General features: G+C 47.3%; 3 protein-coding genes across 3 annotated transcripts; 1 reads left to right on the plus strand and 2 right to left on the minus strand.

The window, feature by feature from the left end:
* Positions 1–4,932: 4,932 nt before the first annotated feature.
* Positions 4,933–5,791, minus strand: LHYA1_G002784 (uncharacterized protein; the record flags this gene model as incomplete). The annotated part of the gene is made up of 2 exons (XM_031147758.1): positions 4,933–5,428; positions 5,481–5,791. The coding sequence occupies 2 exons, from the start codon at positions 5,789–5,791 to the stop codon at positions 4,933–4,935; spliced, it is 807 nt and encodes a 268-aa protein (XP_031006930.1).
* Positions 5,792–8,119: 2,328 nt separating this feature from the next.
* Positions 8,120–9,892, plus strand: LHYA1_G002785 (uncharacterized protein; the record flags this gene model as incomplete). The annotated part of the gene is made up of 2 exons (XM_031147759.1): positions 8,120–8,559; positions 8,614–9,892. Coding segments are annotated over 2 exons (1,719 nt in total), but the record flags the coding sequence as incomplete, so codon positions are not given.
* Positions 9,893–16,090: 6,198 nt separating this feature from the next.
* NUP84 (Nucleoporin) lies at positions 16,091–19,419 on the minus strand (the record flags this gene model as incomplete). Its single annotated transcript, XM_031147760.1, has 7 exons — positions 16,091–16,422; positions 16,476–16,579; positions 16,626–16,914; positions 16,963–19,035; positions 19,100–19,193; positions 19,259–19,291; positions 19,351–19,419. 7 exons carry the CDS (start codon positions 19,417–19,419, stop codon positions 16,091–16,093), a joined length of 2,994 nt encoding a protein of 997 aa, XP_031006932.1.
* Between the last annotated feature and the right edge of the window lie 476 nt (positions 19,420–19,895).

Genomic DNA, 19,895 nt, shown 5'->3' on the forward strand with positions numbered 1-19,895 from the left:
AGTAAAGTCTACCCAACAACCACTAAGCAACGGAATCTGCATGCAGGGGTTAACTCTCATAGTGTTTTACCACCGTCCTCATTATTAGATGCCCGCCAATTGCAAACCTTCAAACTCTTTATTGCACTTACTTGTATTAGATAGAAAAAGCAGCACCGATTCATAATGTGCCAGGTAGTGTGGGACATTAAAAGTTGATGATAATAAATGCCGCTTCTTCTATCCACTATTAGCACGAGGCTAAGGTACTTCAAGTAGCGACTTTGTATAGAGAGCCGTAAAGAAAAAAGGTTCATAGATTATATGGCGTCTGTTTCAGGAGGCCAGGTCTTACTTCGAAGGATTCAACGAGTGTAACAACGCTTGCCCTTTTGATCTACCCCGCGGATCTGAACCCTTGCCTTCTAAATTTCATTCTCCCGATTTAATAACAGACTAATAAATCCTGACATCAAGCTTAGTGACAAGTACCAAGTTGTAATAGAAGAGCTTATAATGCTCCTGCGGTCAATAAATCAAATATCCTCTATCAATAGAAAAGTGTCTCTAGCGCCATAGCAACATCTGAGGTAGGAATGAAATATCTCGCTTATTTACCCTCCCCCTTTTACCACCCCACCCACCCATAAGAAACTCAGATTTTGCTACATCCGACTCAGAGGACCACGCCTGAGTCTGAAAACTCTCTATGATTAGTTCTCGTAGAGGCGCCCAAGTATTACTGTGGTGACGGTGCAGTTATCATATTTCACATCTGTGCGACGCACCAACCTCTCAATCCACGTTGAGTCTTCCTGATCCTCGAGCCTTCTCCCACCCCTCTCCATCTTTTTCAATTCAACGAATTGATGGCGCCTGGCTGGAAATTACGAATGAATCTCTATGAAAGGTAAAGGCGAAAAAACCTTGAATGCGAATCTGATCTCTGACTGACAAATAAATAGCTACCGCTACGTACCCTTGCTATCAATAATGTTTTCCCTGTCATTTCCTAAGAAAGTCAAAAAGTGAAAGTGAATGCCTGCAAAAGTATTTCATTCTTTAGCTTTATTATGACTTTGTTGGTATGTGCATAGCAGAGTACAGGTAAATGTGCGAGGAGTACAAAATCCATAGGCGATGATGGTTGTCTTAAACACCTACTTGAACTTAAAAGATGCAGCTGTTTTGGAATAGTGGAGAGAGTTGGAGTTGGATCTTTACCATTAAGTATTAAAAAGGAATAATTCATCTGCATCTTGAGTGTTATGGGCTTTGCTCGAGAGAGCAAAAGCAACTTACGGCACACTACCTCTTTAAACCGTATGAACGCTCGACAGTCGAAGATCCCTACCCTCCAGAAGATGGAGAAGGTGATGTGGGCACGTACTTTGACATCGAATCATTTCTTGAAAGCACCGGTTGGAAGGAATTGGACTACATCAGCCGACTTCACCGCATCCTCAAACGATGCTGACTCGGACCAAGTCGTACAACCAGAAAGGTGGATCAGTACTTTCGAAGGCGAGCTAGAGGGAGGTAGATATGTATGTTGCAAACCAGCCAGATGTAACAGGAATGGCGGAAGATCCCGAGGGCCGGTCTGAATACGTCGGAACACCTGGTCACTTGTTACCGGGGTACGATGGATCTTCTGCATCGACCGGGGATGGAAGAGGAGTGCTTGTTGTTCGTAGGACCGGCAATCTGTCATCGGACGTTCAATATGGCAGTGGCCATGACGAAAACATCGAAAACCTGTTCGACGAGATGACATGGGGGGAGTTTAAAGAGGCCCTACATATTTTCTCTAAGCCATTGGCACTTCATTGGTGTGGCGGCCTTTTCAGTTTCAGCTTCAGCTTCACTGGGTCTTGTATTCTTGCATAAATTTGTACTTGCACCTTTTTCTATCCACCGTTAGGCTTTTTCTTGCAGTGAGGAAGGCCGTAAAACACTTTATTATACGTATAGGTAGAGAGAGCTTTTCTAGCCAAAACGCAAAAACGCCTTCCCATGTCCTCCTGCACGTCTAATCCCGTTCTCCACACAGCTCATCATCATTGCAACAAATATTTCCACACATTTAATACAAACAACTTACTTCTATTGTCAAGTCCGTACTCAGCAATCAGCTTCTCCGCCGCCGCCTGGCCCACAAGGTATGCCGTAGACTGCGTATGATTGCTATCGCGCATTAGCCCTTCCAGCCCATCATTGCAAGAAAGGATGGGGCGAGAGACTTACTTCGGCAACAGCGGAATAACACTCTCAAATGCTCAACGCCATTCAACTTGAAATCTGGATCCACACACACCCTCTCATCACCTTTCCTGCCCATTCTCACTGTACTGCACATATGCCAACTACTTCCCATCGTCGTTGAGCAGTATTCCTATATCCAGGTCAGTCAGTATTCACATGCACTCCAAATATCCAAATATCCAAATCCAAACCTCAAACTCTCCGGAAAACATACCCAAAATCTCCTCATCAGTCCCCGCCTCCGGTCCACCCACCATCCTCACCGTATCCTTCTCTAACACCGGCGCTTTCAACAACCTAACTAGCTCCCTGTACCCCTCAATCAAAACCCTCCCATGATGAAGTTCAGGGCGCAGAGATACGAGTCTGTAGGCTGGAGTTCGTAAGAGCAGATGTAAAGAGGCGGAAGGTGCTTTTCATCAATCAGTATCCCACCCTGTACAACCATTTCAAATATCTAGACTAGGAGAAGAACTTACAGTAGCAATCTCAAAATGGGGAATGGTAGGTTTCTTCAAATGCTCCTGGAGCTCCTTGTCCAGCGCTACAAATTCTTTACTCTTCACCACTGCATCATTCTTGAAACCCCCCATTGGCGTACTGCAATATATGCTATTTAATAGCCCGGTTTGATCCTTGCCATGTTGTGCTTGTCATTCATCTCGAGCGAAATGTGAATTTAAGAGCAGGTCGCGGCTTCCCGCGGGGCCAACGGGGGTAAAATAGCTAAGGAACAAAGTAATTCTTGTCACAATCTGTTTCTCATTAACTTATAAACCAAGCTGGTGAATTTATAGGAAAATATCTAGTTAGTTGTTCCAAGGAACTAGCTCTTAGTGATTGGAAGAACCGATCGAACCATGGTTGCAGTTCCAATCCCGCAATCTTGTTGAATACATATCCTATTTTTGAATAGTTGCTGACGTTGATCCCATAAGTCCCTACAGTCAAACCAGACGTGATATACCTGTTCTGAGAAACGTCCTTTACCAATAGTTTTTGAACTCTTGGCCTCCATATGGAGCAATATTGAAAGAAAACAGCAGAAAATGTTTTATCAAAGTTTGCTGGGATTTCCTATCTTTATTGTAGTACCTAAAGAGACTTGCAGTTGGTTCCATTGTCACATTCTCAAAAAAGTGGTATTATACGCTCCAACTAGATCGTGAGATGATTAGGCCTAATACTGATGAAGCAGGAGTGGACTTACCGTATATATAATCTTTGGATCGACATCCTGAGATCAAATTCGCCTTCAAGCAATACACTCAATCCGGGCCAGAAGAGGGCACTGCTGCCCGACTACTAACATGGCTGCAACGGCCGTATCAAAGATGATCGCTAGAAAGGAACTGGGATTAATGGAATGCATCTCAGCAGAACTGAAACTATGGCAAGTCCATTAGGCAAAGAGTGAACAAAAATGTACAATTGACAAGATACAAGCCCCCCCCAAAAACTCTGCACCTACCTTTATCACGTACAGCCATGATTTTGCAAACGTTCAAGAGTAAATATGTGCTTTGAACTCGTGTAATGGAAATAGCTATCGTCTGAAGCAATGGCGATGTCTCCTCAGGGTGATGCAGTAACCTTCTCGAGTCCAGAAAGATAAATGCTGTGAAAGCCTCATGACTTCGGAGATGTGACACGGGTATGCGCTTGCTTGCCTGCATGAAGCTTGTATCTGACTAGGCTAGCTCCCCTGCATTGAAGAAACGTCATTCGCGTACAAACAAGTGCCGGTGCATCAGTGTCACAATCCACCGAAATATCCACAAATCATGACCGTGTACCGATAGTGGCCAGGAGATAGTTCACTTCTATAAATTAAATTGGAAGCATCTGGGAACAGCTCAAGGAGAATCCCGGTTTCGCTTTATCCTGTGATGCCTTTGACAGCACCACGAGTATATACTTCGTATTCATATGTGATGATAGAGGTCGCAAATTCTGCGGCACTTGCTTGGCAAAGTCGTGCGGAGTAAAAATTATTAGGCTTTCTCAGTGAATCTTGTTATAATGAAATCGAATTTGTGGATGTGGTGTGTGACGAGAAGGAAGATTAGGCAAAAGAGTTACCTTAGTGTCAGATGCCTCGTTTATCTTGAGACCAGATTTTCGGTATCCGTGAATTCGAGAATGTGAGCCTGTGGAACAACATTGACTCAGAGTCCAATATTCCAAGATTTGAGTGATGGGTATAATCGATCATTGTATTGACGTCTGGTGTCTATTTGTACTACCGCGAGGAGTCAGATGGGGCGTGTGTTTGTAGAAACAATTGAACATGACGATGATCTTCCAGAAGCTTGATGGTATTGTGAACCGGATTATATTTTGTTTATATTTCTGCAAAGTCCGCCGAGTGGCGATTGTTACTGAGCCGGAAGTAAATGATTGACTTCGGACTCTGCAGAAGAGGGGTCTATCCTAGGTGACGTCTTGTCCTGTGGGGACTGGCGTTCGTGTGTGTGTTGGACAATAACGTTCCTTTATGGACTCGCGTGGTACTGAGATCGATTATGACTTCTTGTTGTCTGACAAGACTCCTCGAAACTTCTGGTAAGGTTGTCGACGCGTTGAACGAGACTGGGCCTCGGTATCAACCTTGTGCACCTTAGACCCAGGCGCAGACAAGTAAGACAATGGCACAATGCACAATTAGCACTGAGACATTCATCATTTCTATCTCCATCCTCCTACACGACCTTCGTCCCATCTCTCCTTTCGCTCTCTCCGTGAGTAATAGACTTTCGTCGCTTCCCGGTACCTTCTGACCCATTCAATAACTTCCCTCTCGGTAGCAGTGCCGCCGTCGCCCTCAAGAAAACTTTCCTCAAGAGCACGGCACACCATTTCTTGCTCTTGTACAGCTTGACTAAGCCTTTGATAGAGGGAAGAGGGAGAAAATGGTGCCAGAGCGCGATCCATATCGGACTGCTTCTGCTTCCATTGCCGCTCTAGGGCATGCGTTGATAGAAGTTGAGCCTGTGTCGATGATCTCAAATGGGCAAGACGTGCCTCAAGCTCAATTAAATGTGATGCAAGAGCTATGTTTTCTGCTAATGCAGCTTGCAAAGGCTCTTGTGCAGAAGCAATAGAAGCATGTGCAGTTGAGGTTGAATGTGCAAGAGCAGCCAAAAGATCGGGTTTCGCCAGAACATCGGCTAGATCTTGCTTTCTGGAGGCATGTCAGTCAATATACCGACATTCTTTGGCGCAACGTTACAAACGTTTTATCCTCTAAGATCTTGGGAAGCCAACGTTCGCCAGGATCTTGAATCTGTTCTGCATAGAGTACCTCACTATTACTGAATCGGGCCTGCTGCAGAGCCCGGGGATCGTCAGAGGCGCCATAAGTGCCGAAACCTTCTAGTTGTGGAGGTGGGGGAGGAGGCAGGGGTTGACCTCCGGCAGGTGTACTACGTCCACTGACTTCTCGACTGCTTGGTTTTGGTGGAGGTGCAGGCGGAGCATTGGGGTCAAAAGATTGAGAATTCCGGTGGGGTTGGTAAGGCGGATAAGCTGTTGATGGAGAAGACATATTGCTAACGAGGATTGGCAGAGACACTGGTACTGTACTGGTGGAACAGACAGAGGGGAAGAATGCTTCCAGAGCAGACCAGAAGATCAGAACGAAGCTCCTGATACAGAGTCCGACTAGGATTTGGTATGGGTGGGTATATGCGGATGTGATGTGATGTGACGGGGTGAGATTACTGTGCTGTACTGCAACAGTATAGCGTAGATAGTATACGAGGTCGTGGGCAGAGAAGCAATACGTAGGTACTCTACAGTCTAGGAAGACGGTGCGAGGTGTTGAGTGTACAGTACTGTGGCTGGCTCAATAAAGCTCGGACGGTTGGATTTGGATTAAAATTAAAGTGTAGAGTCACGTGTATTATCTTATAGAGCTAGAGCTAGTAGCATAGCGTCTCGCTTAGATGCAGTATTGGGGTATAGGGACTAACCGAGTCTGTCCGGTTTGCTGCAACATTTGGCCGAGAGCTGAAGACTCCAAATTAAAGACAGAGGAAGAGGAGAGGGAGGGGTGACTCGCTGCTGCTAATTCTTTCGCGTGCGACGGCAGCTGCAGAAATTCTCCGGCAATTTATTACTATATTATTTACTATCGAATACAAAACATCCTCATCCTCACACAGAGTGCTTATCTTGTTTCGAGTGGCGAGGGGGTGGTCGTGGTCCTGGTTGTGGTTATGGCCGAGAACATGAGAGGCTAGACTTGAAAGCACCGAGAAGACACCGCATTTCTGAGCTCTTACGACGATCCCCGTTATTATTCTACTCACGGGAATATTCTCTCTCGGGAAGTCTGTGCCTAAGATTGGCAAGAAACTTTCCACCCGCATCGTGAACATCTCGATTCGGGAAGGAAAACCAAACTACGGCTCGAAGGCTCTCACTAAGAGCAGTCGAATTTGGAGGGATTCAAAATACTGGCACATCATATGAACATGAAGCATGTTATGTCAAGTAAGTATGTACCGTACTGTACCCAACTGGTCTTCATACATGCAGCGTAGGTTGTGTAGCACAGCATACCCATATTATATCTTCGTTAGGAGGCATTTGCAGGTGATAATTCAGGAGGTACTTGGTGGGCCGGATCTGAATTTGATCACGGCATCCCCAGATTCGGTCATTGCACCTCCAGATCTCCACAGACTATCCTCCCACTAGCATCCGACCTTTTAGCAATCTGGAGCAAGCTAGTCTCCAGCATCACGATCGCAATGGCAGTCAGTCGTACGAGTACTCGTGGATCAACAGCACATATTCTTTAGAACTGCAAGTATCTAACCTGTCTCGTTGAAGTAGCTTTGATAGCTTCAGTATTGACTTTAATATTGCACTGGCTCCTGACCTGCAGATATACACCATTAGCATTTCTCTGATGTATGAGATTCTAAAGATGGAACTCGGCCTCATTATTAAGTTTGCAGGCGCGAGATCCACTCGCTGGTGGACAAGTGTATTTATCCAGATGTATGTTCAACCGCATAGGTGTTGCTGTTGCTGTTGCTGTCACCACTACCACCACTGTATATATATACACTCACTCCTATTTTGCCGGTGTCTCCTGAGAAGAGAGAGGGTGAGCAAACACCACACCACACGTCAATAATCAATTAATATGTGGGAGGCACTTAATAAGAAGCACATCTTTTACTCTTCTAAGTTCTAGACCATCCACAAATAATCCGCAGTTAGGTTGGGTTACGGCCAAAACTAGAGGGATTCCCCACACTGAGTAAGGCCGAAACGAATCAAACGGCCGTCCGTACGGTAGTCTCAGGCTCACTGTCTCCCGTATCTGTAGGTATCGTCAGTCAACCAACCCCCATCCCAAATACCATCCCATTATTCCATCCGTGACCATCTCTCTCCCAATTCTTCTCTCAACCACCGCCGAGAAAACCCCCCCCCCCTTCCCCCACGACCACACATCAACGACCGACAACTCCACACGAAAGGGCTCTCTCTCCCTCTCTCACTTTACACCAAACTGTGTGTTGATTGTTTTCCCCGCCCTGCAGATACGACTGCCCCTGGACCAGGACTATCCCAATCTCAATCCCGACCATCTGCCAGGAACCACACTTCACCTCGTTACTTCAGCGCAGGTTGCAATCTTTCACCTGCGCTCGCTGCCACAACGCTCGACTTGCGCCAACTGTCGCCATTTCTTCATAAGACCACAATGCATGGGACAAGTGTAACGGCGTCCCGGTAGCTTTCCTTCGCGACTTGCGCGACGTTGGCGACCCTCATGCGAAGAGCGTCGCGCCCTCGACCCTGATATGCCGTGTCGACCACACCTCTCTCGACTTCTGCGACCGAATGGCATAGATGCCAAACGCCGAACATCATGGATCCACTCCATATCACTGAATTCGCCTCGCCGCGATACTTCAACAAATTAAGACAACTCAATGAGAATGCGGAGAATGCGGAGAATGCTGAGAATGCAACTTCTTCGACGGCGGCTCCAGCTCCAGCCCCAGTACTGCAGGCTTCTGATCTACCTACCTCTGTACAGGCACCGACTTTCACGTTACCGTTAGGGAGACAACGGAGTGCTGATAATGAGATATTCCTGGCCCTCCGTCCCAGCAAGCAAAACAAGCGATCACTCGGGCACGACCTCACAACGTTACGGACAACACGGCGTCCAAGTTTCGCTGGGTCCTTTGGGAGATTACGATCGCAGGTGAATGTTATTCACAAAACACCATCAATTGTTGAGCATCACGAGGAAATCCTGGCCGCGGATCCGACTGCTCCTTTGACGTATGCTCTAGTCCCCATATCCTCAGAATACCTCCACTAACTATGATTCTATAGCTTGACCTTGGGAGATCTATTTCTCTCTCTTCCCAACGAACTTCAGACCCAAATAATTGCACCCCTTCCGATACATGATATTCTGAGCCTTCGTTTGGTATCAAAATCATTCCACACATCAGTGACTCTCAATGAGGCACCCATTGCGCGATATCATGTAGCGAACACTCTTCCCGCATACACTCTACGTTTGTATCCCCAACCAAAGCCCATGGATCTCACACTTCATTATCTTTGCGGGATATGGCATCGGCTACTCGTAGCCACGAAACTCGCAACCATGATATCTTCTCAAGCCACTAAGGAGATTTTCCTCCGAACAACCGAAATTCAAAGGCTCGAATTTGAGCCTCAACACAAGCGTATGCGTGAACGGCTGATGCCGCTCGTCTTCGCGCTCTTTCATTACTTCGAGACCTACCGAGACTTACATGTACGCCACATAAATTCAGGGGGTATCCCGTTACGGTCTCAGGTGTTTACAATGAATCCCATCGAGGTCCAAGTCATGTCAATGTACGACGACGAAACACTTCTCAAAATGCATCAAGTATTCCCGCTAGTAATATCCTCGTTCTCCCGTCGTTTGCGACCCCCATCCTACGCAGGACAAATCGAACGTGCCTTCAAAGGTTATCTGAAAGATCGACCTGCCGACGAAGTTTATGCCACGGTTCTCGAAGTAGGTGGATTAAGACAAGCACAGCACTTTTGGGAGATGAAAGGTTACAATATTCGTCGAGCGGCCGTGGACACGTGGTACGGATTCGTGACCCGAAGTCCAGTGGAAGTGCCTACCAAGCCTAAGATGGGAACGAAGATTATATCGCATCTCGGACGGAAGAAACACCAGCAAGCAGAGGTCGCGACTTCAGAAGCCGCAACCCACTCGGACGTCACATGCTGCAACGATTGGTTTTGTGTGAAGCCATCTTGTGTATCAGCTCGGCGTCGGCACTCCACGGATAACCTAGTCTTCTACAACAGTCTTGCCGCCGGCCCACCCATGGCTCCCCTTTCAAAAGAAACACTCCGAAACATCCTACCAGACCTTCAACATCTCTCTAATATATGGATGCACACCGCTGAAGCATTGATCTTGGAGAGGAAAATAGTCAACCGGCCGCAAGACATTAAACGCAATTCAGAGATCCTTCTTGCACTCATCAAGGAGGAAGAGGTTGTCCCTGATGCGATCTCCATGGACAACTTCACAACGCCTCCAACGAATGTGCATACCGAAGCACCAGCTGCACCTACAGGCGCTGTGTGCAACTAAGCAGGTCATACGATTGCATTTGCATGGCGTTATCATATCATCGTACCATTATGCTTTTAAAGCGAGCGTTTCTTTTGTCACCATAAATCATCTTCTATTTGTATGAAGTTTTTGAGCCTTTTTTTGCTTGCAAGAAGAAACGGGTTATTAGGGAAACTAGGGGCGTTTTACTGTGAATAGGAATATGAAGGAGCATGGATGGGATTTTGGTCACTCATGGAGTGCTTATAGAGATCATGTTACTCAAGTATTGCTAGCTACGTGGAGGGGGGAGGAATATATGCATGCAGGCTGGAGACGGCGCTGCCGAGAATACACTCAAAGTATCTATCTGTCTCTCCGTCCGTCGTTCAACGTTTGTGTGAAGAGGCCCGACTTTTAAGTTAGGACTCTAGATTCTAGAAGCCAACATCGATCTATCTCACTCCTTCGGGGTTTCGACCCAGCTAGTGCTGTACCCCTTTTGCCACTACCACACGGATGCCAGACGGCACCACCGGAGCCAGACTCGGGAATTTAATCATCGCTACCAGCCCGCCTCAGCCCAACTCCTGCAATTCTTGACCCCTGCAGTCTACAAGCAGAAATTGATCGTCTAGATCGTCAATTCCTCCACGTGTTGGATCGGAAGGAAGCGAATTTCGCGGATATCACTCACTTCACGTCAAAGATATACAGATTAGAATCCCAGACCGCATGCCCAAGGCCAAGCCAAATTTAGAAAGAGAGCGACTGAGAAGAGAGAGAGAGAAATCCCAGACTCCAATGCTAATGCCAATGCCAATGCCAATGCCAATTCCAATTCCAATCTCCAATTCCAGTTCCAATCAATGGTATATGTGGCTACACGCTACAGGCACAACAAACACAAATCATCGTAAATGCCCCATCCATCCTTTTCCGTTTGTTCTTTTCCCATGCTCAAATTTCTCCAGTCAAATCAGGTCATTATATGTAGACAAGTCCCGCCATTATTCCATTGCTTCCAAGAATATAAATCAGAATTGTGAAACGCCTCTCACGCCCCCTCGCCGTCCGTTCGTCATTAAGTGTCTGCTTGTGGTCCGCTGTTGTGTACCGCTCATGAATTGAGCAAAGAATGCAAATTTTGATGCGAGCGGGACTGATATCACGTTGCTCGTGCCATCCGGTCGATATAAGAACATTTTCTTTCCCTTTTCACTTCCGTTTCGGTCTCGGAATATGATTCCAAGCACTGTGTTATCGCGTCCCTCCTATATTTCTCAATAACTTCTCCCTCAAATCATGGTCTGTCGCCGTACTAGTATCAAACCCCCCTGAACTCCCATACGAGCCCGCGTTATTGCTCACGGAGCTACCTCTACTTACGCGTAGTAGATTATTCGCGCCACTAGTTGTATCGTATGCATTGTTGAGGCCGGATGTTCCATAGAGAGATCCTGTGCTGCCTGAAGAGCGTGAATGTGATGTTGTGCCAAGATTGAGATTATTTTGGCCGTAACCACTGGAGGGCCCTAAGGAGTCCAACGTGGGCAAATCGATGTAGGAGGAGTCTGAGAATTGGGAGTAGTGGGCTTGCTGACTCGGCTGTTGGGTGCGGGCGGTAGAGAAGGAGGGTAATGGTTGGGCCATGGAGTGTGTGCTGGGTGTTCGGTAGGGATGTTCTGGCTGAGAGTAGGCAGGTGATGGTTGAGCTATAGAATGCGTATTGGTAGCTCGGAACTGGCTGTCGGTTTGGGAGAATGAAGGGGATGGCTGAGATATAGTGTGGGGGCTGGCAGTTCTGAATGTATTTTCTGCTTGGGAGAATTGAGGTGAAGCTTGAGCCAAGGTATGGGTACTGGCTGTCCTGTAGCTCGCATTGCTTATTTGAGGAGATGCTGAATGGCCCCCGTAAAGGTTCGATGGTTGATGAGTTGGGTATTGCTGGCTGTACCCGGTTGTGCTCTGGCTTCTCTGATTCTGATGGTTGTTGTAGTAACCCGTCGAAGATCTCGAGCCTGACCCCTGGGTCATCTTTTGGTCGTCACGCTGAATATTCTGCTGGCTCCCAGACTGAGATGTCTGATGCTGCATCTGTTGTGGTAATTGGGGGGTCGTTTGCAGGGGAGGAACGGATGATGGCTTAGATGGCTGGCGCACGTGCTGCTGCTGTTGAGGTACAGTTGGTGTATGACTTCGACCATTCTGCTGCTGTTGCAGGTTTTGAAATCTCTCATAATGTGCTTCAAGTCCCTCTGCTGGAGGACGAGATACCGGCATACTTTGCTGGATACTCTGCTGTGATGATGCTGTAGAATCTGGAATTGTGCTGGGAGCAATTGGAGGAGTAGCACTATTGGCTACCGAAGCAGTCTGAGTATGTGACGGAGGGTCATTTGCGTTGGTAATTTTCGGCTTACGTTGTCGGGGGCGTTTTGCAGGAGGCGCGGTCGGTGTTGTGTCGACCGGAGGAGCCCACACAACTTGGTCGCTAGCCCTAGGCATACTCATCACAGACTCGTTGTTGATGGATGATAATGAACCGGAATCCTGTACCTGTGGAGAAATTTGATGAGGCATCTGTTCTGAAGTATGTACAGGGAATTTTGTGTTGGGAGAAGGATTTGCAATACTTGTAGTATTTGCAGATTTTGCCGGATTGACCTTGGGCTTTGCAGGGGCTCGTTTCCGTTTGGGAGGTTGGCCTGCTGCCATCGGACCTTTCGTAGATACAACAGGAGATGGAACAGCTGTGACTGCAGCAACTGCTTCGGGATTATGGGCTCTGAAAGCTTCAAGGACAGCTTGCTCTTCTGGACTAAGCTCCTCTTGGGGTATATCTGATGCTTGTCCCATTTGGTTCTTTGGGGTATCATTCTGCCATGACTGCTCCGAATATCCAAGAGTATGGGTCGAATTAGAAGCAGCTGGCTGGAAGGAAGATTGATCTTGAACTGCAACACTTCCCGTATTTGCGGCCACTTCAGCTGGTTGACCCATTTGTGCAAATTTGGACTGGTTCTGCCCCTCGGGTTCAACATTGTTTGAGCTGGCAGGAACATCCCCTGGCTGACCATCCATCTTTACTTTCTTATTTGTGGAGCCCTTTGGTCTTCCTCTCCTGCGCTTACTCCCAGACGCAGTGTTCATAGCCTTTTCTTCCTGCGGCTGGAGGGGCGTAGATGGGTTTGGTTGCGGTTGCGGTTTTGGTTCGGACTGCCTGGGTTGCTCACTTATTGCAGCTTCAAAAACACGAGGAGCTTGAGGGTTGACCTCAGCAAGATTTGTTGGCAGTCCCCATGCAGGAGCAGAAACAGCTGCCCCAAATCCATACCCATTTCTAGAATTTGGAATTTCTCCAACGGATGCTTCATTCTTACTTACCTTGAATGGGCGGCCTTTCTTCTTTACTTCGGTTTTGGTGACCTCGGGACTCTTTGGTGCGGTAACATCAGGGAATATCTCTGCCAACCATCCAATAAACAAAGCACCCGTCTCTCTTGTATTTGCACTTTCCGGAAATATGCCATCTTCCGGAGGAGGAGCTCCTGGTATGCCGCCAAAATAAGCTACAGCTTTGCAAATCTGATCGACGACCGTGACAGGATTAATACTCCTCAACAATGTCAAGAGTCGAGCCTGCTCCATCTTGGTCTCATCGGGGGCTAAAGGTCTTTGTTGCCGCTTGTCGTCTCTTGCGAATGGCGATCCTCGATTCGTGCTCCGGGTCGCCTCATTAATAGTCGCCTCGAGTCCCTTCTTCTTTGGCGGGGCATACTTCTGCTGTTGTGCTGCCTTTGCCCGCGACTCTGTATTTTCACTCGTCCTCCGTGCAGCAGCATCGCGTTCCGCTGCAGAATCTCGAGTTTGACCCTCGCTCTTCTTCGGGACGGGACTCATCCCCATATGCATAACCCCAAAATTGCCCTGCTTATGATCCGTCTTCCCCTTCAATTTGCTTGGAACCGCGTTCCTGATATGTTTGTCCTGCTTGGGGCCAATTACCCCCTCGATTACCGGGTTCGCGGTAAGCTCTACAAGCTTGAGCGCGGCGAGCCCAGCTCGTGAGGGATTGGCCTCGTCGTTGGTCGTTCTTGCGGGCGCAATAGATGTCGTATGGCCTATGTTCTGACCAGATGGTACGCCAGATACCTGAGCCATCTGTACTTGACGAGATTGCTGTTGAAGACTCGCCAACAAACATCAGCCTGGGTCGGGGTCGTTGCGTGTAGAGGCGTTGGCTCTGGCTCGCTCAGGCTCTGGCTTTGGTGCGTTCTTGTCAACAGCCAGATTCAAGAAATGTTTGGCATGTATTAAACCAAGAGCACCACTTTGCCTGCTACGAGCAATGTGCGGCCCCCCGTGACTGTTTCGGTGGATTGGAGTTTGCTGTCATCCCCAACGTCTGGCACAGCACTGAAGAGGTTGTATTGCGACACGCGGGCAGCTTGTCGCTGCGCTTTCTTGCTTCCGCTTAACGCTGAGCCAATAAAGGCAGCCACACCACCACAATATGTACTGTACTCGCTCGGGAGGTCTGCGAATGTCTATAAATATCGACCAAATATAGAAGTAACGTTTCTGTTTTCTTGTCTTTGGCCTTTACTACTAATTATCAATTCTAGCATAGTTCTTCTTCTAATGAATCACTATGGTAGCGTATAGGATTAATTACGAATTTGCGGGCAGGTATCAACATGGGAGAAAGAGGTTGAGGTGGCGCAGTGAGTTTGAAACATTCTGGCCACTCGGCATCCTTTTGATCCCTGTTTGTACCATTCTCTTTTCTATATTTTCCGTGTATCTTCAGCTGCATCCAGCCATCGCGTTGTTTATCTCATTTACTCTGAGGCCAATTGTATTTCAAAAGCCTATTCTCTTCAACCTCCCCATGATTAGCTGTCATTGTGAAGGCGGGAGTGGTATATAGACCGGTGGTCTGGCCTGGTTTTGTTTCACGTTGTACTGGTACCTTGATTCATTTGCTAGTGCACCAGTATAAGCTTGCTTTTCTTTCAGTTCACCTTGTATATACTTTGCCTTTCGTCCTGTCTACTCCTCGCCATCTTGCCAGTCGAACTATAACTACTATTGCTTTGGAGCTCACTATGATGTAAATTGTAAGGTTGTTTAGATTGAATCAAAAGAGAACTGTTGAAGCTGAGGCAAAGTTGGCTCCCGCGGCTCAGATACTAAGGAGTATTGCTCGCCAAATCTAGTTCATGAATAGTATGTTAATCAACCATGGTTCTTTATCTCTTTCGTGGGGGACGAAAAGCAGGTTAGGGACGCCAATATCAGAGTGGTTGTATTTATTATACTAGCTGGACGGAAGGAAGGACTAATAAATGCCCGGCTAAACAATGGGTCAGGCATAAGCTTTCCGTGGCACAAGTGAGCCTATTCACATCTTCATCAGACTCCCCGGATGAGTAACAGCAGCCGACACAGCTGCCATGATTGCGGCGCAGATTGTCGGCCTTCGAGGAGGGCCAAGAGGCTGGGGGCGGGGAATTGGAGCTGTGGGGAAGGAGAAGTGGAGCATTGTCAAGAGCTAAAGGTCAAGTTGAGGTCAGGTATATGGGTAGCTTGATTCTTGATTACCAAACATAGAGAGATATGTTGTGAGATGATACTTCATATATCTATTCTTTCCCTCATCTCATTACCATCCTTTCATTTTATCCTAAAGCTCATGCTCTCTTCTTTCACCCCACTAGCTTACACTCCGCTATCCTAGCCATTACGAGTTTACAACCATTCCCCACACTCCTTTATCCCTAATCCTGGAAAACATCTCAATATAGTATATATATAAAGCACCAAGCAAAGCCTTATACTGACTATAACTTAATCTCACGCGGCAACCCGCGAATAAATAATATATAGACTTATTGTCTCACGAAGCTTTGGAAGATTTCCAGTCAGATTCCTTAAAATCAACAAAAATGGATACTTGCTTCCGTAATCGCTATGATATGTAGTACAAATGATTGATTACTGGTAGAAGTCATCAGGGGTTCGCTTCGCTTACTACTCGCAGACCAGGTCTGTTTTTAGACTAGAGCGGTTTAGAATAGAACTTCTGGCTGGCTATTTACATCTCTGTTTTGTGTTATACATATTCCGTGTACCATCCAAATGCCCATTACATTGACTCAACACAAGGTTAGCTGATAACCCCTATGATCACATTCGTCACCCCCAGTTTTCATAATCATCCAAGGAGATTTCTCAATGCTTCACGCTCCACAGATCCTGTTCCCAACCCTTGCTCCTGGCCGTCTTCCCTCTTGATCTAGTACCTTTCTTCTCGGAACTGATAAGCAGCAAAGTCTTGCTTGCATCTGCAAACGCATGAACCAAGTCTTGCATTCTTCCCGTCTTCTGAAAGAGCTGCAGCACATCTGACTTTTCCTCTGCCATTAACGCAGTCAAATCCATGCATTCCATGAGAAAGTTGCGAGTCAATACACAGCCAGCGAACTGGAGTGTTTTGATGTACGCAAGGATCATCTCTGGTAGGTATGCCTCTCTTAATTGTGTAAACTCTACCTCCCATTGTTCTGTTTAAAGTCGATTAGTAAATGTGGCAAGTAGATCAAAATAGGGAACCTACGGTTCGGGCATGTGAGCAGCCATTGATTGAACAAGGGCTGCATTACCCTTAGTTCCATTGTGCAATGTTTCGCTAGCTCTCCGCGAATGGCTGGATTCCATTCCCTAGAACAATTAGTTTCGACAAATGGAAGAACAACTTTCAACTTACTGCTGCTCTGCTAAAAGAGTTTCAAAACTTTTCACAGTCTCAATCAGATCTAGAGCTTGTGCCAAACTCTCAAGCTCTCTAAAAGACTTTGCCTGCTCAACAAGATATTTCTTGAGGTATCTTCGGCGGTCTGCCGATCCATCTAGAACCTCAGTCATATCATCGTCACCTCCCTCCAGGCCACTGAAGTCAACAGCTTCACCTATCAGGGCACGCGTCTTGCTAAATGCAATGCTCGAACTTGGTATCTTCGCCATCAGGCTTTTTGCAGAAAGAAGGCGCATGTGTTCTAGGCAATGTTAGTTTTGCAATAAGGGGTTCGGAATGTGTGACTAACTAAAGAATCGTAAGTATAGCATAGTGCCAACTCTGAAGGTTTCGCTCCAAAGGCCATCCACTAGTAAGTACCATTCAAAACTTCTAATGAGAAGTACATCGATTCTTGGGAGCCGAGCTGTATCCTCTCCAATAAAATCCGCCTTGAGTTGGCCTGAGCTTTCAAAAAGTTTGAATTCTTTCAGGGCAGGGTACTCGACCTCACTATCAGGAAAGTCGGCGAATAAATATCGAGCTTGCTTGTTCACAAACTCTTGGACGTTGAGCCCCAGTTCCCTCATATTCCTAACGTGCGTGACTCGTTGTTCAATATCAGTGACATCAATTAGCATTCTGCTAAGAACAGCATATCTCCTGTTGCCCTCGAGCTGCGAACAATACAGGGGAATCAACTCTTCCTTGCCAGAGAATCGAAGAAAGCTGATGTAGGACACGATGACATTTTCAACCGCGGTCTGCCTCCAGCTGCCACCCAGGTCAAGACCGAGGTGCATGAACACCAGCAAAACATGCGTGAAGACTCTTAAACTATCGTGGTCTTCGGTGCCGATGTAGTTGTGGACGCTGTCGGGATGGGTTTTTTCTTTGGGAATTACATTTGATGGCTGTTGAGCGTTGGCCAGTTTTGAAAACGCCAGACCCTGTTGATGAATAAAATCCTTGAAAATATCTGCGATCAAAACGCCTTGCAGCATCTTCATGGGGCTCGATGCTTCATCTCTAGTCCGCGAATCGTTTCTCAAGGTCTCGATAAGCCTCTTCCCAGCACCTTGGGGTTCGCCATGAAACTGGACGGCATCGAAGGCACCGAAGTTTGAAATGGTAGCGGACACTGATTTGTGGAAGGGGAGGCTCTGGAGGTAGTTGTCAAACTGTGTCCGTAGCAAGGCATTGTAGTGGACGAATACAAAATCATCCCATGACCCACAAACAGGCTCAACGCTTGCGATGTCTCCACTAAGGATTCCATAGACAGCCCGTTCGAAGTCATCTCCTGACGCTCCTCCTCCGTGACGAGCCAGAGCAAAACAAGTCCGCCTCCACAGAGTCCAGGACGCAGGATCTGCAATCTCTGCATCTTCCTCATCCCCGTCAGGTAAACCCGACATACTGACAGCTCTCCAAACCTGGCTGCGGTCAACACACCAGTCTCTGATCTCGGCTGGAGTACTTCCCCGGCGAAGCATCTCGTAACAGCCTAGCCATATGGCACGCTCAAAATATTGATCTTGCATCTCTAGCTTTCTGTTTTGCCTGGTTGAAGCATCAGGATCAAGTTGGGTGACTAGTAGTGCTGTCTTCGAAGTATTCAAGAAGGCCTTTAGTTCTGGTGCCGACGGATCCAAAGGTTTACTCCACGTATGAAGTCGCTTCTCTTTCTTCACAGCTTCTTTTGTATGGATCCACCCGTGGGCTATAATGTCTCCCCTTTCGGCATTTTGTTGGAGCTCCTGTACCAGCTCGTCGATAGGTTCGCCATCTTCCTTTGCAGCATCCTTCAGCCATTGGAGAACAGTCTTGCGTTCGAGAGCAAGTGTGTCAGTCTCCAAGAAATTATCCCACAGTTCAAGCCCGCTTGAATACTTGTGAAGTACCGGCGCTGGCTTCTTTCGTTGACTGGTTTCCGCTGGAGCATATCGCAGATATACGAGTCGGCGCAACAAGTCCCAGGTCCGTGCCTCCTGCTCCCAACGCTCCAGATCAGCCAGGTCAGTGGGCGCATCGGGTAAGGGAGAGTCTTCTTGATCTTCGTCGTCGATTTCTAATGCGTCTCCAGCATTATCGATACCACGCATCCGTTTCCTCTGTCTAAGACCAGATTTCTGCCGCCGCTCTGCATCATGCCTTTCGCCTAGGCGCTTTACCGTTTCTATTGCGATCGTGTGATACTTGTCAAGGAGTTCCAGGACCATTCCGTGCCTTTCTTCATCGCCGTCGGGTTGCTGTATAGTATAACCGTCTAGGACCTCGGCAAACTTTTCCACCTCTCTACCAACTCGATCTGCTGCCTCGCGGAGAGGATGGAGAATATCTTCGTGGTCCTCTGGACCCTCAAGCAGAAACTGTCGGTCATCTAATAAATTTACATTCAGTCAGTATCCAAACTATGCACGCAAGACATTCGAGGAGCTGCCTACCATCTTCTTCATCACGGTCGGACCTCATGTCTACGTCTTCATCGTAGGAGGAGGTCGGTTCTTCGGAGAGTGCTCGTTCAGATCGATCGTCCGACTGCATTGTTCCACTTGTCAGCTTTCGAATGCCTTCATTGCAGCTCCAATCATCGCATTACTTACTCCTACAAAGTGCCAGCTAGGCTCTCGATATCTCTATACAAGATAGCCGTTAGTATAGCTATCCCTAGCTTGAATGGTGTGAACTTTCGTACCTGGTGAGGTTTAGATTGCAACCCTTCAGGAGCCAAGGAGCTGGCACCACTCCGAGTCATGGGTGCCATTTTGATGTATTAATTAACTGCTGGGTTTGCACACATACACGTCGCGCGCTGCATATGGAATGTACGCGTGGTAATTGAGGCCCGTATGCTTGAAGATGCAGCTGTAAATAAAGGTCCATAATGGTACTAACCAGAAAGTTACTGTAACCGCGTCACGTTAGCGAGCGGCGCTAAGAACGGGGCGCATATAAAAAACTTCGCTCTCCTCTAAATCTCTTCTTTTAAAAAATAATGTCAAGGCCATCTAAATAGAGTCTCGGAATAAGCCTCCTCAGGAGTAACCATCATTGCTTATTCAGGTCCACGGATCTCTTTGCGCGCTCATGATCGCCCAGAAGAAAATCGACTCTTCCTGTTCACGTTCCCTGACCTTTTTTGGGCTGACGGTGGGCAGTAAACTTGGAGAGTCACACCTCTAGAGAGGAACTATGAATTGCACAACTGGTTTACGAGAAGCTGGAAGCTGATCCCCTGGG

Source organism: Lachnellula hyalina, assembly GCF_007821495.1.
Source record: "Lachnellula hyalina strain CBS 185.66 chromosome Unknown contig00036, whole genome shotgun sequence".
NCBI lineage: Eukaryota > Fungi > Ascomycota > Leotiomycetes > Helotiales > Lachnaceae > Lachnellula > Lachnellula hyalina.